A 14113-nucleotide genomic window follows, 5' to 3' on the forward strand; every position below is an offset into this window, starting at 1 on the left:
GCCTGGAGTGCCGCGCGCAGCCAAATGCTAGGAGGGGAGGAGGCGTGGGTTCCAGACCCAGGTTTGGGGGCTGGAAACCCAGAAAGGACAGGGGGTGGAAGAGGAGGGCGGCAGATTCCACTTGTAAGGATTGCCACTAACTCGGGCTCCCAGGCTCTCCAGGGCCCAGTAGCCTAGAGGAGGCTGCAGCAGCTCCCTCCCTCCCCCACGCCGTGGTCCCCGCGTTCCTTCTTATTGCCAAAGCTTCGAGCTCCCCTCTCCGCTCCTCGCCCTGATCTTGGAGCGGTCTCCTAAGCTGCCTCCAGTCAGCGGATTTTGAAAAAGGGGTGGGGAGTAGAGAGAAAGCCGACCAGTCTCAACCTCAGCGTCCCCACCCCCCTTCTCCGCGCGAGGTAAATCAAATGCAACAAAGTGAAAGTCATCGAGTGTAGTGGCTTCAACAGCTTCTCAGGCTGAAGGAGCCACTCGTAGATTTGGGCGAGCGAGGGGGGCGTGCTCCCTTCGCTATGGCGTTTTCCAAAGTCAGTTATCCTCCCGAAGCCAGGACGCTGCGTCCCCGATTCAGGAGGCGCTAGAGGCCCGGGAGAGGGCAGGCGACCTCGGGCTTCGGGTCGACAGCTCGAAGACCCAAGGCCAAGCGCTCCCGCCCCAGCCCGGGATCCGAGGCGCAGGGCTTGGCCAGCCCGCCCGGGCGAGGCCTGTTTCGCGAGCCTCTCCAGCGCCCTGGGAGTCCCCGGTTCCCTGCCCCGAGGGGAAGCGTGGATGAGGCCTCAGGCCCGGCGCAGGGCGACAAAGTAAGACAAACGGGAGGGCCGGGCTTGGTTTTTTTAAACACAGGATTTTTATTAAAATTCTTATTTAAAAAATCGAAAGCTTTCAGCGCCCGGCGCTCTTGGGGAACCGCACGGAACCGCTGAGCTCCAAGTTCCGGGGCTCAGGACCCGGAGATGGGGCAGGGGGCTTCTCGCCTACACATTTTTTTCTTTTTCATATTTGAGAAATGTTTGCACTGAACAAAGTATAAAAAGAAAAGAAAGCAGGAGTAACCAAACAGAAGCAAACCAAAAACAAACCACAAAGAAAGGAGATGGGCCCCGAGGGAGAACAGGCCCGCACTGAAGATCATTTCGGCAACACTCACCACCGATATTTACAACGAAAAGCGAAATCTCCCACCAGTTGTGAGAACGTTTACATGGCCATAAATATTTAGCATTTTCTTATAAAAAAAAAAGGAGGAAAAAATTCTCTATATTTTTAAAGTGTTCTCCACTTGCTTTAGAAGAAGACGGCTGACAATATCGCTACTCACACAAACATATTTTACAAAATTCACAAAAGCGGGGAGGGGAATGTGTTGGTCTTTTTCTCGTTCTCAAGTGAGGACGCTATCGCTGGGACGATTTGGTTCCCCACCCCCCCCGGGGGGAGGCAAAGAAGCGAAGCTGCGCAAACATTCTGTAAACACGGCTTAGAGTTCAGCCCTCTCCAAAGGTTCCGAAAGAGAGAGGGATGGGGCAGAGCTGCGTGGATGGAATCTGCCACTCCTGGGAGTCTCAGGCAACCTCCCGGCGCCTCCCCAATGGAGCCAAGAGTCAGCTCGACTCCAGAATAATAGTTACAATAATAATAATAATAACCACCGTAAGGACCGAGTCCTCCTCGCCGCCGCCGCCGCCGCCGCCGCCGGGGTGGGGCCTGGGCCTAGGGCCGCGAGTCTCGGAGGGGCGGCGCTCACCAAGTCCACTGCTGGGCCTGGACAAGGGGGTGTGCTGTCGGGTACTGGGGGGTGCTGGCCGAGCTGTACTGGGCGTTGTACTGCATGTGCTGCAGAGACTGCGCGCTGTAGGCCGAAAAGGGGATGCCCGCCTGGAAGGTGGCGGCTGCCAGGTCCTGGGCTTTGAGCGCGTGGCACGGTTTGCCGTCCCTGACCAAAACGGGCACGGCCACCCGGCGCGGCGAGGGCAGGGGTGTCACCTCCATACCTTTCTCCGCCCGGGCGCGCTTCATCTTGTAGCGGTGGTTCTGGAACCAGATCTTGACCTGCGTGGGCGTGAGGCGGATGAGGCTGGCCAGGTGCTCGCGCTCGGGCGCCGACAGGTACCGCTGCTGCCGGAAGCGCCGTTCCAGCTCATAGGTCTGCGCCTTGGAGAAGAGCACTCGCCGCTTCCGCTTCTTGCCCGCGTCCCCCCCGCCGCCCGGGGTCTCCTTGTCATTGTCCGGTGACTCGTCGGCCGAGGGCTCCGGGGACTTGGAGCTTGAGTCCTGGGGCGCCGCGCCGGCCGCCAGCCCATGCACTGGGGGAGAGAGAAGCGCGTCAGGCGCCTGGAGGCCGCGCGCCTGCACAGCCAGACCCTGAGCGCCCGGGATCCTCCGTGCGCCCTCGGCCCTCGGCGCCGCGAAGCCTGGCCGTACTGCCTTCGCCTTGACCCCCGCCCTGATCCCTGCACGACAAAACCGTTGGCTTCCCCCAGGGGAAAGAGGAAAAACGACTTGAGTGGGGGGCTCCAGACTCGCGTTTCTAGGGGTTCTCACAGTGTGGGTGCGTATTTGGGGGGAGTGGCGCGCGGAGAAGATCGTTGCGGGTTAAGGGCTCCGGCCCCCTTAAGCAGTTTCCTCTCCGGAGGAACGTGGGTAGATTTTTAAAAGAAAACCCCCACAATCCCGGCATTGATCGGCTCGGCCATTTAAGGAAGGTTTTTGGGGGCTTTCGTTTTTGCTTTCGGACTTTCTGGACACCCTCCGCACCGCACAAAGCGTCCTCTATGATCTTGCAAGGGGGCAGGGTGAGCTATATATACCCGAGCTACCGGGAGCCTCCCCCACCCTCTACCCGTACCCCGAGGCTCGCTGGCTCGCTCCAGTGCTCCAGGCCAGTCTCTCCTGTCTGTGGGGATGGGGGGAGTGGGGGGGGAGGGTTCCGACCGGAGCCATCAGTCCTGGGTTGACTTCTGTAACCAGCCCTTGGGAGGTATTCCCCTCCCCTCCCCCTCGTTTCCCCAATTTCTTGCTTTGAAAAAAACATCCGAGACCAAGTCTTTTTCCGGTACGGGGATGGGGGTGGGGGGAGGTTGAAAAGGGGGAAAGAGCTAGGGCATCATTAACAAGTGTTAAAAATCTTTCCAGAGGAGCAGGGCGAGGGGTCTGAGTTTAGATGGCTCCTTCCCCTTTCTCTCCCAGTGTCCATCCCGAGCTTCAGCCACGGGAAGAGAGGCGCTACGGCCGCAGCGGCCAAGTTTCGCTACTTACGGGAGTACTGGAGGCCCTCGGTGCTGGCCAGCCAGCGCGTATATGGGTTGTCGCTGCTGTCGTAGAAGGGGTTCTTCAGGGGCAGGCTCTGCACCGTGTCCAGGGTGCCCTGCCCCAGCGGCCCGGCCCTCTTGGCGGGCTCCGGCCCCTCGCCCTCCTCCTCTGGCCCTTCGGCCACCGAGCCCTCCTCATCGTTGGTGTCCGGCAGGTCCAAGATGTCCTTGACCGAAAACCCCGTCTTTGTGTTGGTCAGCGACATGGCTCAGGACCCCGCAATTTATGCAGCAAAGTTGTAGCTTCACTTGGTCAATTCGTGGCGCTCCCCAGTTGGGGCGGGGAGGGGGTATGGGGGGGAGGGATAGGGGGAGGGGAGGAGGGGGTGGGCTTTAATTATTGAGATAATTATTATTTTAAAAAAGCGAAAGAAACTATAAGGAAGGGTAGGGGAGAAAAAAAGGCCAAAAGCAACGCCTGTGTCTTCTCTGAAACCACGCTGAAATGGACGCGGGGACTGGGCGGGCCAGTGCGCCGAGCGCTGCGGGCCGGGCCCTAGTTTGTAACTCCAGGAGGGGTGCCAAGGAGGCGTCAGCTCGGGCTCCGGCGGCCGCTCGGCGCGCGGTGGCGGCTGGTGGCGAGGAAAAAATGGGCCATTGCCCGAGCGATCAGTCCATATAAGGCTGGGCTCCACTCACGAACCTGGGGAGAGGGGGGAGAAGAGGGGGAGAAAGGGAGGGAAAGAGAGGGAGGGAGGGGGAGCCAGAGAGGGAGCGAGAGAAGGGTGGAAAAAAGGGGGGGAGACATTAAAACGCAAAGGTTGGACACGTGTGGGCGGGTCTTGGAAGTCAAGTGGATGAAGACAGTATTTGCAGATGTGAAATTGTGGGTTTTGGGGAGCTCCGCGCTCCCAGCCAACGGCCCTCTAGAGCAAGATGAGAGGTGTAACGTGTCAATTAATTGCAAAGACGGGGCGAGCCTTTTTTACCCAGTATTTACATACAAAGGACCACCGCGTCGCTCGCGAGTCCACACACTTGAAAAGGCCGTTTTAACAAATTGCATCTTTAAAAAAGCGGAGGAGGAGGAGAGAAAACAAAACAGAAACCGAGAGGAGCAAAAAAAAAAAAAAAAAAAAAAACAACCCACACACACGCGCGCGCGCGCGCACACACACACACACACACACACACCAAAAACAAAAAACAAAGCAAAAAAAAAAAAAAACCCAAAACCCAAAAAACCAATCTTAACATTCACCGGTTCCTACCTCCCCGCCCCCGTGCGCCCGCCCCTAGCAAGCCAGAAAATTGGCGATTTGTGGTGCCTTTGGAAAAGGGGGAGGGGGCGAAGGCTGAGCCGCGGAAATCTCTCCTCCTCATCGCTGGTGGTTCCCTAAACAAGATCCGGTTCAAATGGCAAGAGCCCAACTTCTGTAAGCCTCCTAGGTCAATATTTTGGTTGAGGCTTAAGGATGAGTACTAGAAATGACAAGGCAAGTAATTGATTCTAGTTAACGCCGAAAGAGCCCGAAACCCAGGAGAGGGATCGGCTTGGGGCCGGCCGGAGCCACCACCAAACGACCCCACCCCCCTCCAGCCACCCTTTATTTGCTAAAGACTTATTTATTTCCTTCACTCCGCCTCTCTCTCCCCAACCCCCTTCCTTTTCTAAGCGGCCCGGGAGGACTGCGCAGTTCACTCGCTGCTTTGCGGGCGGCCCAGGGAGGGGCGGGTGGGGGGTAGGGAACTCGAACTTGGGCTGGGTTCTGTCCCCTGCCCCGCCGCCTCTGGGCTCCGCGGGCCGCGGTCTCCTGGTGGAGGAAAGGGCAGACGGCCCCGAGCCCTTCTTGTCCATTATTATGCCTCGACCTTCCAGCCCCCTCCCTCTCCAGCCTCCAGCAGAGGTGGAGCGTTAGGAAGGGAGAGGGGAGGAGTGGAGAGACAGGGGCGCTGTATCCAGCCCGGGTGAGGACCCCGAAAGCCACGGGGGAGGGGGTCGCAGGGTAGGCGGATGGTGCTGTTTTCTTCGGAGTTTCTTCTCTCAAGCAAGTCCTTAAATTTCGTCTCCTTTTAGTCACCCCAGGAGCGCAATGGGAGTACTAGCTACAGGCTGCCAGCGGGCATTAGGTTTGTGTGAAGTTTCCAACCTTTCGCCAGCTTGGGAACTGAACTTTCCTGGGGCAGCACCTTCTCTGGGGCGCTGGGGAAGAGAAGTCAAAGCAGTACTTCCCGCCCCTCTTTCCAGTTTTTTTTTGTCGGGGAGGGAGCAGTTGAGGGGTAAGGTTTGCTACCTGAGGCTCCTGTCCGTCCCAGAAATGCGTCTTGAAGGTGCTTTGCCCGGGGGTGGGGGTGGGGTGGGAAGGAACAGAAAGGGCCGCGCGCGGAGCTCCGGGTCTCTCCTTCCCCTCTGCCCTTAGCCCCACGGCGCGGAGCGGAACGCGCGGACGCCCCGTCTGCTCCACGCTCAGCTGCGGCGGCCGCCTCGCCCCTGCCGCCCCCGGGTTGCCAGCGACCGGCGAGGGCGGCTCTCCTCGAGCCGTTCGGCGGCTTTCTGCAGCCCTGGCTGCCTCGCCCCCAGTATGTGACGTGGGTGACAATGGCCCAGGTTAGAGCGAGCCCCTCGTCGGCGCGTCCTGGGTGGTCGGACCCGGGCAAACACAAATACAAACCGATTGCTAAGCTGCGGACAATGAGCGAAATGTAGACAAATGTCCCGCTCCCGTTGGAAGCCTTTGTCCCGGCTCGGTTTTTGCATTTATTTCAGTGGCGAAATAATACATGATTGACGCTCTCTTTCAACGTGTCCTAACTGTTTGGAATAAATCTAAGGCTGTTCCTAGTTGTCATGGCGTTCAACCCTTTTCAATGGACTATCTCTTCATTCATTTCTGAATCCGTCCACAATATTAAGGAAACCCCTTCATGTCGACGCTCCCCATTCCTCTCTTTCTCCTCCTACTTTTTCTTTTCTCCTTTCTCCCCCTCCTTCCTCTTTTTTTCCCTGCAAGAATTAGAAACTGGTTTGAATCGTGTTCCTTGAACCCCTTACTTTTCGTGCTTTTTTCTTCTCTCTCTCTCTCTCCAGTCTGTCTTTCCCAGCCTCTCTCCCCATTGCCTCCCCCTCCCCCCTTTCACGTGGGAGCTCTCTGCCCTGTCCTGTCGGAGCGAGGAAGTTGGTTCTCCAGGAGCTGGGGGGTGGGGGGAGGCAGGCGGGCTGAGTTTGGAAACAGAGGCAGGCTGGGCCTGCCCCTAGCCATTGTTAGTCCACTGCTAAATAAATAACTGGCGAGAGAAAGTTCCTCAACGCGAGCATTGCAGAAAATATCCTCCTGTGGTTCCTCCCCTTGCTCCTCTCTCCCAAGGAGGGGGGTGTCTTGGGGACTAGAGCAGTCTCCAGGGATGGGGAAGGGCCAGAAATGAGTCTGGTTGGGCCAGGTCAATCAATTCTTGGGTTAGGTGAAAAATGGTCTTTTGGCAAGAAGTGTCCCTTTTTGCACATCCTCAGAGCCATCTTGGGGGGGGGGTGTCACCTCCAGGCTCCCTCTCAGAGTTCGCTCATTTCCTCACCTTGGAACCACCTAGCTCCATTCCCAAAGTCTCCCTCCCTTCCTCCAACTCAGAGGGCCTTTCTCCCAAGGTGTAATCATCCTGCCCTTATTTGTCTGGGCCCCTCCCTTCTCCCTGGGAGCCTCCACGGTAGGCCAAGCACCTGAGAGACCACTATTTTCCCACCGGAATCCAGGCTCCTGGGAATTCATCATGGAGAGGGAGTGCTGACAATGGGGCCTGGAGAAGGAGACCCCTAGCTCAATTCTGGAAGGTTGAGCTCCCCAACCGTTACTGCTCCCTTGGTCTCCACTAGCCAGAGAACTTCCACACCTCAAGTCACAGGGTTCCCTTCCAGGAGCACTGGCGGGGCCACACTTTTTCTGCCAGCACAGGCCAGTGGCTGGATATCAGCTTCATCCTCCACGTTCACCCCAGCTCGGACTCGCATTTTTCTTTCCCTTGGTCTCGGGAACCTCCGCCTCGCCTCCAGCAGCCGCGCTCCGCTCCCCGCGGAGCCGGAGCCTCTGCGCTCAGGGTCTCTCTCCTGGGACCTCGCGAGTCCATTTTCCCCATCGCTTCGTCGCCCGTGGAGTTCCCGCGTCCGCTTCCAGAGCGCTGACATTTGCAATTGAAAAGGCGCAGGGAGACCGCTGGGAGGCTCATAATTGAAGGGGAGAAACTCTGCTTGTTAGAGGAAGATCATAAAATGCAAGTCCCCCAGGAGTGGCCTGCGGACGCTGGGAGGCCGGCGCCGGACCAGCTGGCTGCCCGGGGCAAGTCCTGTGCCAAAGCACGCTCCAAGTTCTACCCGATTTCGTGCAGCAGGGAAGAGCCGGGGCCCAGCACCAAACGCACCTTTCCACACAAATTAAACAGGTGATTGCATTCCAAGGACTCCTCAAGAGGTCTCTTTGGGAGCATCCCAGCCTGGCCTTGCCCCGCCTTTTCCAGCCTGAGATCTCGTGTCCAGGGAGATCCCATGCGCCCAGCAAGCTGAAGACCCAGCTCCACACCCCTGTCCCATCTCTAGAATCCTTTATAAATATCCCCACTATCCACACCCTGTCAGTTCTAAACAATGCGTGTCGCCTGGCACCAGTTTCAGCTGTACTTGGATGTGCTCTAGTCTCCTCAACTGGGTACTTTAATAAATTCTCTCCAGGTTCCATCTTGCAGCCAGAAGACACTGTCCTGGTTCCACCACATTTGGGTTGGGGCTTTAAGCTCTGCCGGTGGTGAAGGACTGGTGAGCGCTCTGCTAGGGGCCTTCTGCGGCTGCAAACTTGGGGAAGAAGTTGAGATGGGTGCTGGAAGTTTGATCTTAGCATGTTCTAGGCCTGAGATAGTTTGGGTGTCTTTGGTGTGCAGCACCAACTAGCACCCCTTACCAGGGTTATCAGGGCAGCTAGAAGTTCTTGTCCCTGGTGTTCATCCTCAGCATTGGGGTTCCAGGTGCTCTAGAAATCTCAGAAGTCTGTATTCCTTCTTCTGGCGTTTAGTATGGGTGCAAAGGGAAGCGCAGCCACCCCCCCCCCCAGGGCAGGTGGGGGAGAGGGACAAAGGAATCTTTTTCCCTAGAAGCCAGACGGAACCTCCTTTGGGAGGTTTCTCAGGCGGCTAAGCCTCCCTCTGCGGCTCTGGGTTCCGGAGGGACTGAAGCGCAGGCGGCTGGAGAGGGTGGCTTGGGGAGCTAAACAATCGCCGGAGGCCCAGGAGGGGAGGTGAATGTACACAGGCTAAGTGGCCCCACTCCAGGACAAGTGGCCCTCCAAGTCGGCCCAGTGTTTACCTGTTTACTTTCCCAGGTAGCTCAAACACGAGCGCCTTTTCTGAGCTCCGGAGCATGTGGACCGCCCTGGTGCGCCCTGCGTCCCAGCTTCTCATTTGCCCCACAACGCAACTTTACCGTCCCTCCGGCTGGGGGAGGGGTGAGGTCCAAAACGCAGGAAACCAGGCAAGAAAGGAAGATACTTGTGGAAAGTGAGGAGAGGCCTTGGTGTGCCCGTTGATGAAGTGGGTGTGCTGGGGTGGCATTCGGCCCCGCCCCCACACCTCTCCATCTCCGTTCTGGGCTAGAGAGCCTCTTGGGAGCCCACTCTGCTCACATCCTTCCCCTTTCAGGCTGGTGAAAACGTGCAGCTTACGTGCGTCCTCCAGGGGAGTTTAGGGCAGAAAAAGTCCTGGGGAGCACCTTGTGGGTCAGTTCTAAAGAGGGGTGGCCTTGAGGAGCCCAAAGCTTCCGCAGCCCTAGGTGGCACCCCTCACCCTCCCTACCCACAAATCGCCTCCAGTCATTAAAAATACAAGGTCTTTCCCCTTTATTTGGAAACACTGATTTGTTTGATTTCATTCTTTTTCTTCTTCCTTTTTGGAGCGAAAGAGGTTGAAAAGAAACTCCTTCCCTGGTACAGTATGTGGCTGAGCTCTCAGTTCCCCGCACATCCCATCTCGGATAACAACCTTCAAGTGGATTAATTTATTGTCTGGTTAGCGCCAAGGTGCAAGCGCTTGTCTTCATTCACTCTCGAAACAAAGCGCGTTGCACCTTCCTGCTCTGGCAAGGATTAGAGGCGCGCACACAAAGGTTTTGTCGGAGGGGGAAGGTTTATTTTATCGCGGGTTGGAGACTCGGAGCGTGGCGTGCACTCGAAATCAGTGGGGGAAGGAAAATGTCACCCAGTCTGGTCCCTGAGCCGGGAGATAAAGACGCTCACCTTTAAGATGCACACCTCCCAAACGGCCCGATGGCGGCTTGGATATCAGGTGGGGGTTGCAGGAAGCAAGGTGTGAGCTCTGGCCTCCCGATGAAAGAAGTCGAGGTGTGTGGCCCAGGGTACCACCCCAAGCAGAGACGTTTCCTAACCAGAAAACTGAAAGTCAGGCTTTTCTCTGGTGGGTTCAAGCACCAACTGGCATTGCTTTCTGCTCCTGGGAGAAGGAAAGTGAGTCCTTGCAGCCTGTGTTGGGGAGGCCTAAAGCCCAGTCAGAGTACAACTTTCTGAGGCCAGGCCACCACAGGGGCAAATCTCTGGCAGGAGAGACCCATAGCCATTGGACCAGATGGCCAGAAAGTGGGGGCTAATGAGAAGGGAAAGAAAATTTCAGTCCCCTTTGGGTTCAAGCATAAGGTGAGTTTTTTCTTTCTTTGGTTAATACTATGTTAACTCTTAAAATTGACCCAGAAGGACAATCCTTCCAAGTCACCAAGAAGGTGACTTCTTGGACAGATAAATTTTCCAGGCCCAGAGAAGGAGCTCAGATTCTGTGTCTGGGAAAAAGCTCCTCCCCCCACTTAGTAGCCACTCTGAGAAACCGTGGAAAGAAGACCTGATCTTGGCACCTAGAGCTTGGATTTCCCCTGCAATTAATTGTGGGGGCAGCTAGCAGGCATCTTAGTGAACTATCTTCCCCTAGTCTTTTTTTCAAGGTGAAATACATAACACTTCCCAATTATCTGCCTCAAATAGGAAAGAAAGAAGGAAAGAAAGAAAGAAAGAAAGAAAGAAAGAAAGAAAGGCAACTATCTCCCGAGGACATAAATTGTAATAGAAATTAGGATTTCTCTATTAATCAGCCTCATTGTGTGGGCGTAAAACCCCGAGGACATATGTTAGGACTTTGATAAATGCACTTTAATGACATCTTTGAAAATGCATCCAATAAAATAAAAGGCGAGAAAAGCCGTTTAACTTTCATGGATGTTAAATTGAACACGAAATGTGGCTCGGGGCACGCTACAAAATGGAACCGGCCTCCCTCCAATATTTTCTTTAAAAACGCAGCTCTAAGCCCCCCTTGGGCCAAATGAGCCTGTCCCAGCCAATCCATTGTCACTGGTTTATTGGGGAACCAAACGCCACGTCCCCCCGGGGCGAACCCCTTTGCTTTATTCGTTCGCGCTGCTCTGATGATTAAATATGTTACAATGAGATTACACAGCGTCAGTGTTGCCTTCAGGAACGTTCGTCCAGCCAAGCCCGACCTTCCCCCCGATAAGGGCGATTTCAATGCAGGAGATTTGGGTTTCTCAAAGAAACACGACGCTGAAAGCACGTTCTTATCTGAATATACTTCTTAGCACGTGACAAAATCATTACCACAAGACTTGGAAAAACAAGCGGCCTCTTCTAATGGGTTAGTATTCAACACCCAACGCTGGGTCGGGCGGGCTGATGTGCAATGTAGTCATTGCCGGCGCAGGGAAGCCATGCTCTCAGTCTGCGCTGAAACAGGCTAGGGCCAGGCAGGACGAGGAACCGATCTGCGAGGGCACTGGAGGGAAGGGGTCCTGGGGATCTCCTTCTCAGGTCTTCAATCTGAGCACCAGAGGTCTGCGACCCTCCTCCAGACGCAACGCCCCCTTTTCACCCCCCGGCGCCACCAGCGTGGAGCAGGCGCTAGAGGCGCACCAAAGGGCCCCTTGCTCCTTACGGTGTTTGTGTGTGGCTGGGGGAAAGGGTTGGAGCTGAGGGGGCGCCCCTGGGAGACCAGGACCTCAGCAGACCCCAGAGAGGCTCATTTCTGATCCTCTGGCGATCTCTACTGACGCAAACGAGAACTGTCTGGTGCCCGGCGAGGCCCGGGAGACACTCGCCCCCTCAAAGTCCAAGCTTAGGCCGCCTCCTCTTCCCCCCTACCACGGCTCGCGCCCCCGCGCTGGGCCTTCCTGCCTGCGACTCCCGCCACTTACCCTCCTTCTGCTACCTTGCGGCCCGGTTCCGCCGGAGAACCCCTTTCTCCACTAGGCGCCACCTCCAAATTACCTTCGGGACTTCTGCCTCCGCCTTAACCCCCAGTCCCGACCACCCACTGCTCACAGCAGGAGACTCACCGGGCGGAGGTGGGTGCAGAGGCGCGCCCTCCCTTACGGCGGCCAGGGCAGCCCCGGAGCATCCGGCACCCGGCAGTGGGGAGGGGGCTGGCGAGGCGCCCGGAGCGCCCGCTCCGCCTCCCACTCCCGGCGCCGCGACTACAGCCGCGCAGCATTTCAAGGCGCGTCTTTATCTAGCCCTCCACCTACTCGGACCCCCCACCCCCAACCTTGGGCGCCCCTCCCCCACCGCGCGCCCTCCCGGGCGGGGCTTGCAACACCGCCGCGGCCCTCCACCTCCCCTCCTCCCGGCCGCGCACCTGCCCAGCCCCACCGGGCAGTCCCGTTTCAGCGGCTCCGCGGGAAAGCGCACGGCGTCAGGAGCACTTGGCCTAGGCTGCAGGTAAAACTTTTACCGTCTGGGGGCGCGAGGGGAGGGACTGGCCCCTCCCCGAGTGCCTCCGCCCCCCTAGACCAGCGGAGTCCGCTGATGACTTCGGACGCCCTGCACTTGCCCACCTGCTGCTTCCGGACTCCACGGCTTGGGGACAGAGCCCAGTCGGGCGCCGCGAATGGGAGGGGCGCTCCAGAGGGTGCGCGGAGGACTCAAAGCCTGGCACAGCCTGGCCGGACGGCAGTGCCCCAAGACCCCTCTCCCTTGGCCCGCCGCAGAGACAGCGCCTGGAGCTCGTTCCGTTCCCCGGCGGCAGCGGAGGCCCGCGCCTGACCGCGAGGGGCGACGCCGACTCCACTGCGGCTCTCGGGCTCCGCCGGGTTCCTCGCGCCCCCCAGTACGCCCGCCCCGCATGCGAGCGGGAGGCTCACCTGGAGCGCGGCCGAGCCGCTGGGGCCAGAGCTCCACCAGCGCGCAGGTCCCCGGCCGTTCTTTATCCCAAGCTGCGGAGTGGCGGGCACTCGGGCAGTGGCGCTGCGCGGCGGGCCGGCGAGCGCTCCCCCTCCCGGCTCCGGCTCCCGGCCCGGCGGCCCCACCCTCCCGACTCCGGGCCCCGAGGCAGCCGCGCAGCCTCCGCGGAGGGGGCCGCTCCCCAGCGCCGCGCGCGCTCTGTTTGTTTTCCTTGCCCGACTGACGTGAGTCAAAATATTGGCCATATGTTCAGCGGTAATAAATTGGGTATGAGCGCAAACACACTTGGGCTTCGATGGCTCTTTCAGCTGCCACATGGCGGGCTTCGGGGGGGGGGAGGGAGCTGCCACTTTGCCTCGGCCCCCCCCCCCCCCCCCCCAAACAAGCGGGTAGGTGCCCTCTCCCTAGCGTCCCTTTGAGCTGGAGATTGGGACCCCAGATATCTCCTCTTCTTCGCCCCTCCTCGGTCGCAACCGTGCCTTGGACCCTGCAGCCTAGAGCCGGGGCTGCTGGTTAACAAGGTCGCCATCTATAAATTGCTCGGTCGCTAAGACGCCATAAAACCGAAGGGCCAGATGTGGCACGTTATTTATGTGTGAAACAGCGTTTACATTAGATACGCCGACCCAAGGCCGATAGCACGACTTCTCGGGAGGTCACAGACCTCTCGCCCCGGGCTATAGGCTCCGCCCCCAGGACGCTTACCCCCTCCAGATTGAGGGGTGTTGGTCTTTCTGGGAAAGGGGTTCAGCTCTCTGCGGCCTAGGAAGAAAGTGATTTCAGTGCACCCGTGCCAAGGTGCCACCTGTCCAGGATTAGAGACAGCCTCTGGGATTTATTTCTGTAGTTTTTCTGTTTCCTTTTTTTTTTTTTTTTTTTTTTTCCTCAGAGGGCCTGGGAGGCTGTTTCATTTTCCAGGCGGTGGATACGTTCCATGGGACTTTGGTCTGAACAGAAAAGGTGGCATTTGAAAGCTGAAGATTTTCGGCCCTGTGAGATTTGAGGGTGGGAGCTCCCTGACTCCTGAGGGAGGGGTTTTTTTTTGAAGGGGGCAGAGATGCAATTGGAACAGTCCACCTGGCTGAGGGAGCAACTGAGATTAGTCCTACCTCAAACCTGACTGTGGACTCCAGTGTCAGATGTCACCCACCTTATTTAAATTAAATGGGAGACAAGGCACTCAGACAGAGGCAATCCTGGCATTGGACATGAAATTGGAGCTGCCCTGTGTGCTTCAGGAAAGGGAGGTAAATACTGTGTAGTAATAGAAAACAATTGTTTTGTTTTTTCTCCTCTGGAAGGAGGCCTCAGGACTGCATGTCCCCAGACTGGTCACCTCACACTTTACTCTTATGAATTCATTAAGAGTCATTGTGTCTCCCGTGCCATTATTTTACTATTTCTTGAAGTGAACCAAATTCTCTCTGTGGTTAATAAGCACTGAGTCAGGCCCCCTACCTTCCTTTTCATCTTCAAAACACCTGGGGTTCCCTGAATGACATCTTCCATCTGGCCAAGGAAAATAAGAGATGAAAAATGTTGCTCTACTGCAGGGAAAAACATAAGCATTTGACTTGACTATTACAAGTTATCCTGGGTCTGTGTTCACTGGATAACGGTCCTTAGATGGCGGTTAAGGATGGA

At 57.2% G+C, this 14113-nt stretch overlaps 1 protein-coding gene across 5 annotated transcripts; it reads right to left on the reverse strand.

Annotated features, from left to right (window-relative positions):
- Positions 1–818: 818 nt before the first annotated feature.
- On the reverse strand, positions 819–12545 carry NKX2-2 (NK2 homeobox 2). 5 transcript variants are annotated; one of them, XM_040447856.1, is made up of 4 exons: positions 12430–12518; positions 9509–9652; positions 3250–3945; positions 819–2297 (listed from the first exon to the last, which is right to left on the reverse strand). In XM_040447856.1, the coding sequence occupies exons 3-4, from the start codon at positions 3506–3508 to the stop codon at positions 1735–1737; spliced, it is 822 nt and encodes a 273-aa protein (XP_040303790.1). In that variant the 5' UTR covers positions 3509–3945; positions 9509–9652; positions 12430–12518; the 3' UTR covers positions 819–1734. The 5 variants fall into 5 exon arrangements, with proteins under 5 accessions (XP_040303790.1, XP_040303792.1, XP_040303793.1 ...); XM_040447858.1 differs by lacking the exon at positions 9509–9652 and having other exon boundaries at positions 12430–12545; XM_040447859.1 differs by lacking the exons at positions 9509–9652; positions 12430–12518 and adding an exon at positions 11626–11722.
- Between the last annotated feature and the right edge of the window lie 1568 nt (positions 12546–14113).

Source organism: Herpailurus yagouaroundi, unplaced genomic scaffold, assembly GCF_014898765.1.
Source record: "Herpailurus yagouaroundi ecotype Mexico unplaced genomic scaffold, PumYag 196, whole genome shotgun sequence".
Lineage (NCBI taxonomy): Eukaryota > Metazoa > Chordata > Mammalia > Carnivora > Felidae > Herpailurus > Herpailurus yagouaroundi.

Bases quoted from the DNA above. Each gene is read 5' to 3' on its own strand.
- NKX2-2 (XM_040447858.1), bottom strand. From the start codon at position 3,508: ATGTCGCTGACCAACACAAAGACGGGGTTTTCGGTCAAGGACATCTTG. The intron at 2,298-3,249 runs GTAAGTAGCGAA...TCTCTCCCCCAG, and splicing joins CGAGGGCCTCCAGTACTCCC to TGCATGGGCTGGCGGCCGGC.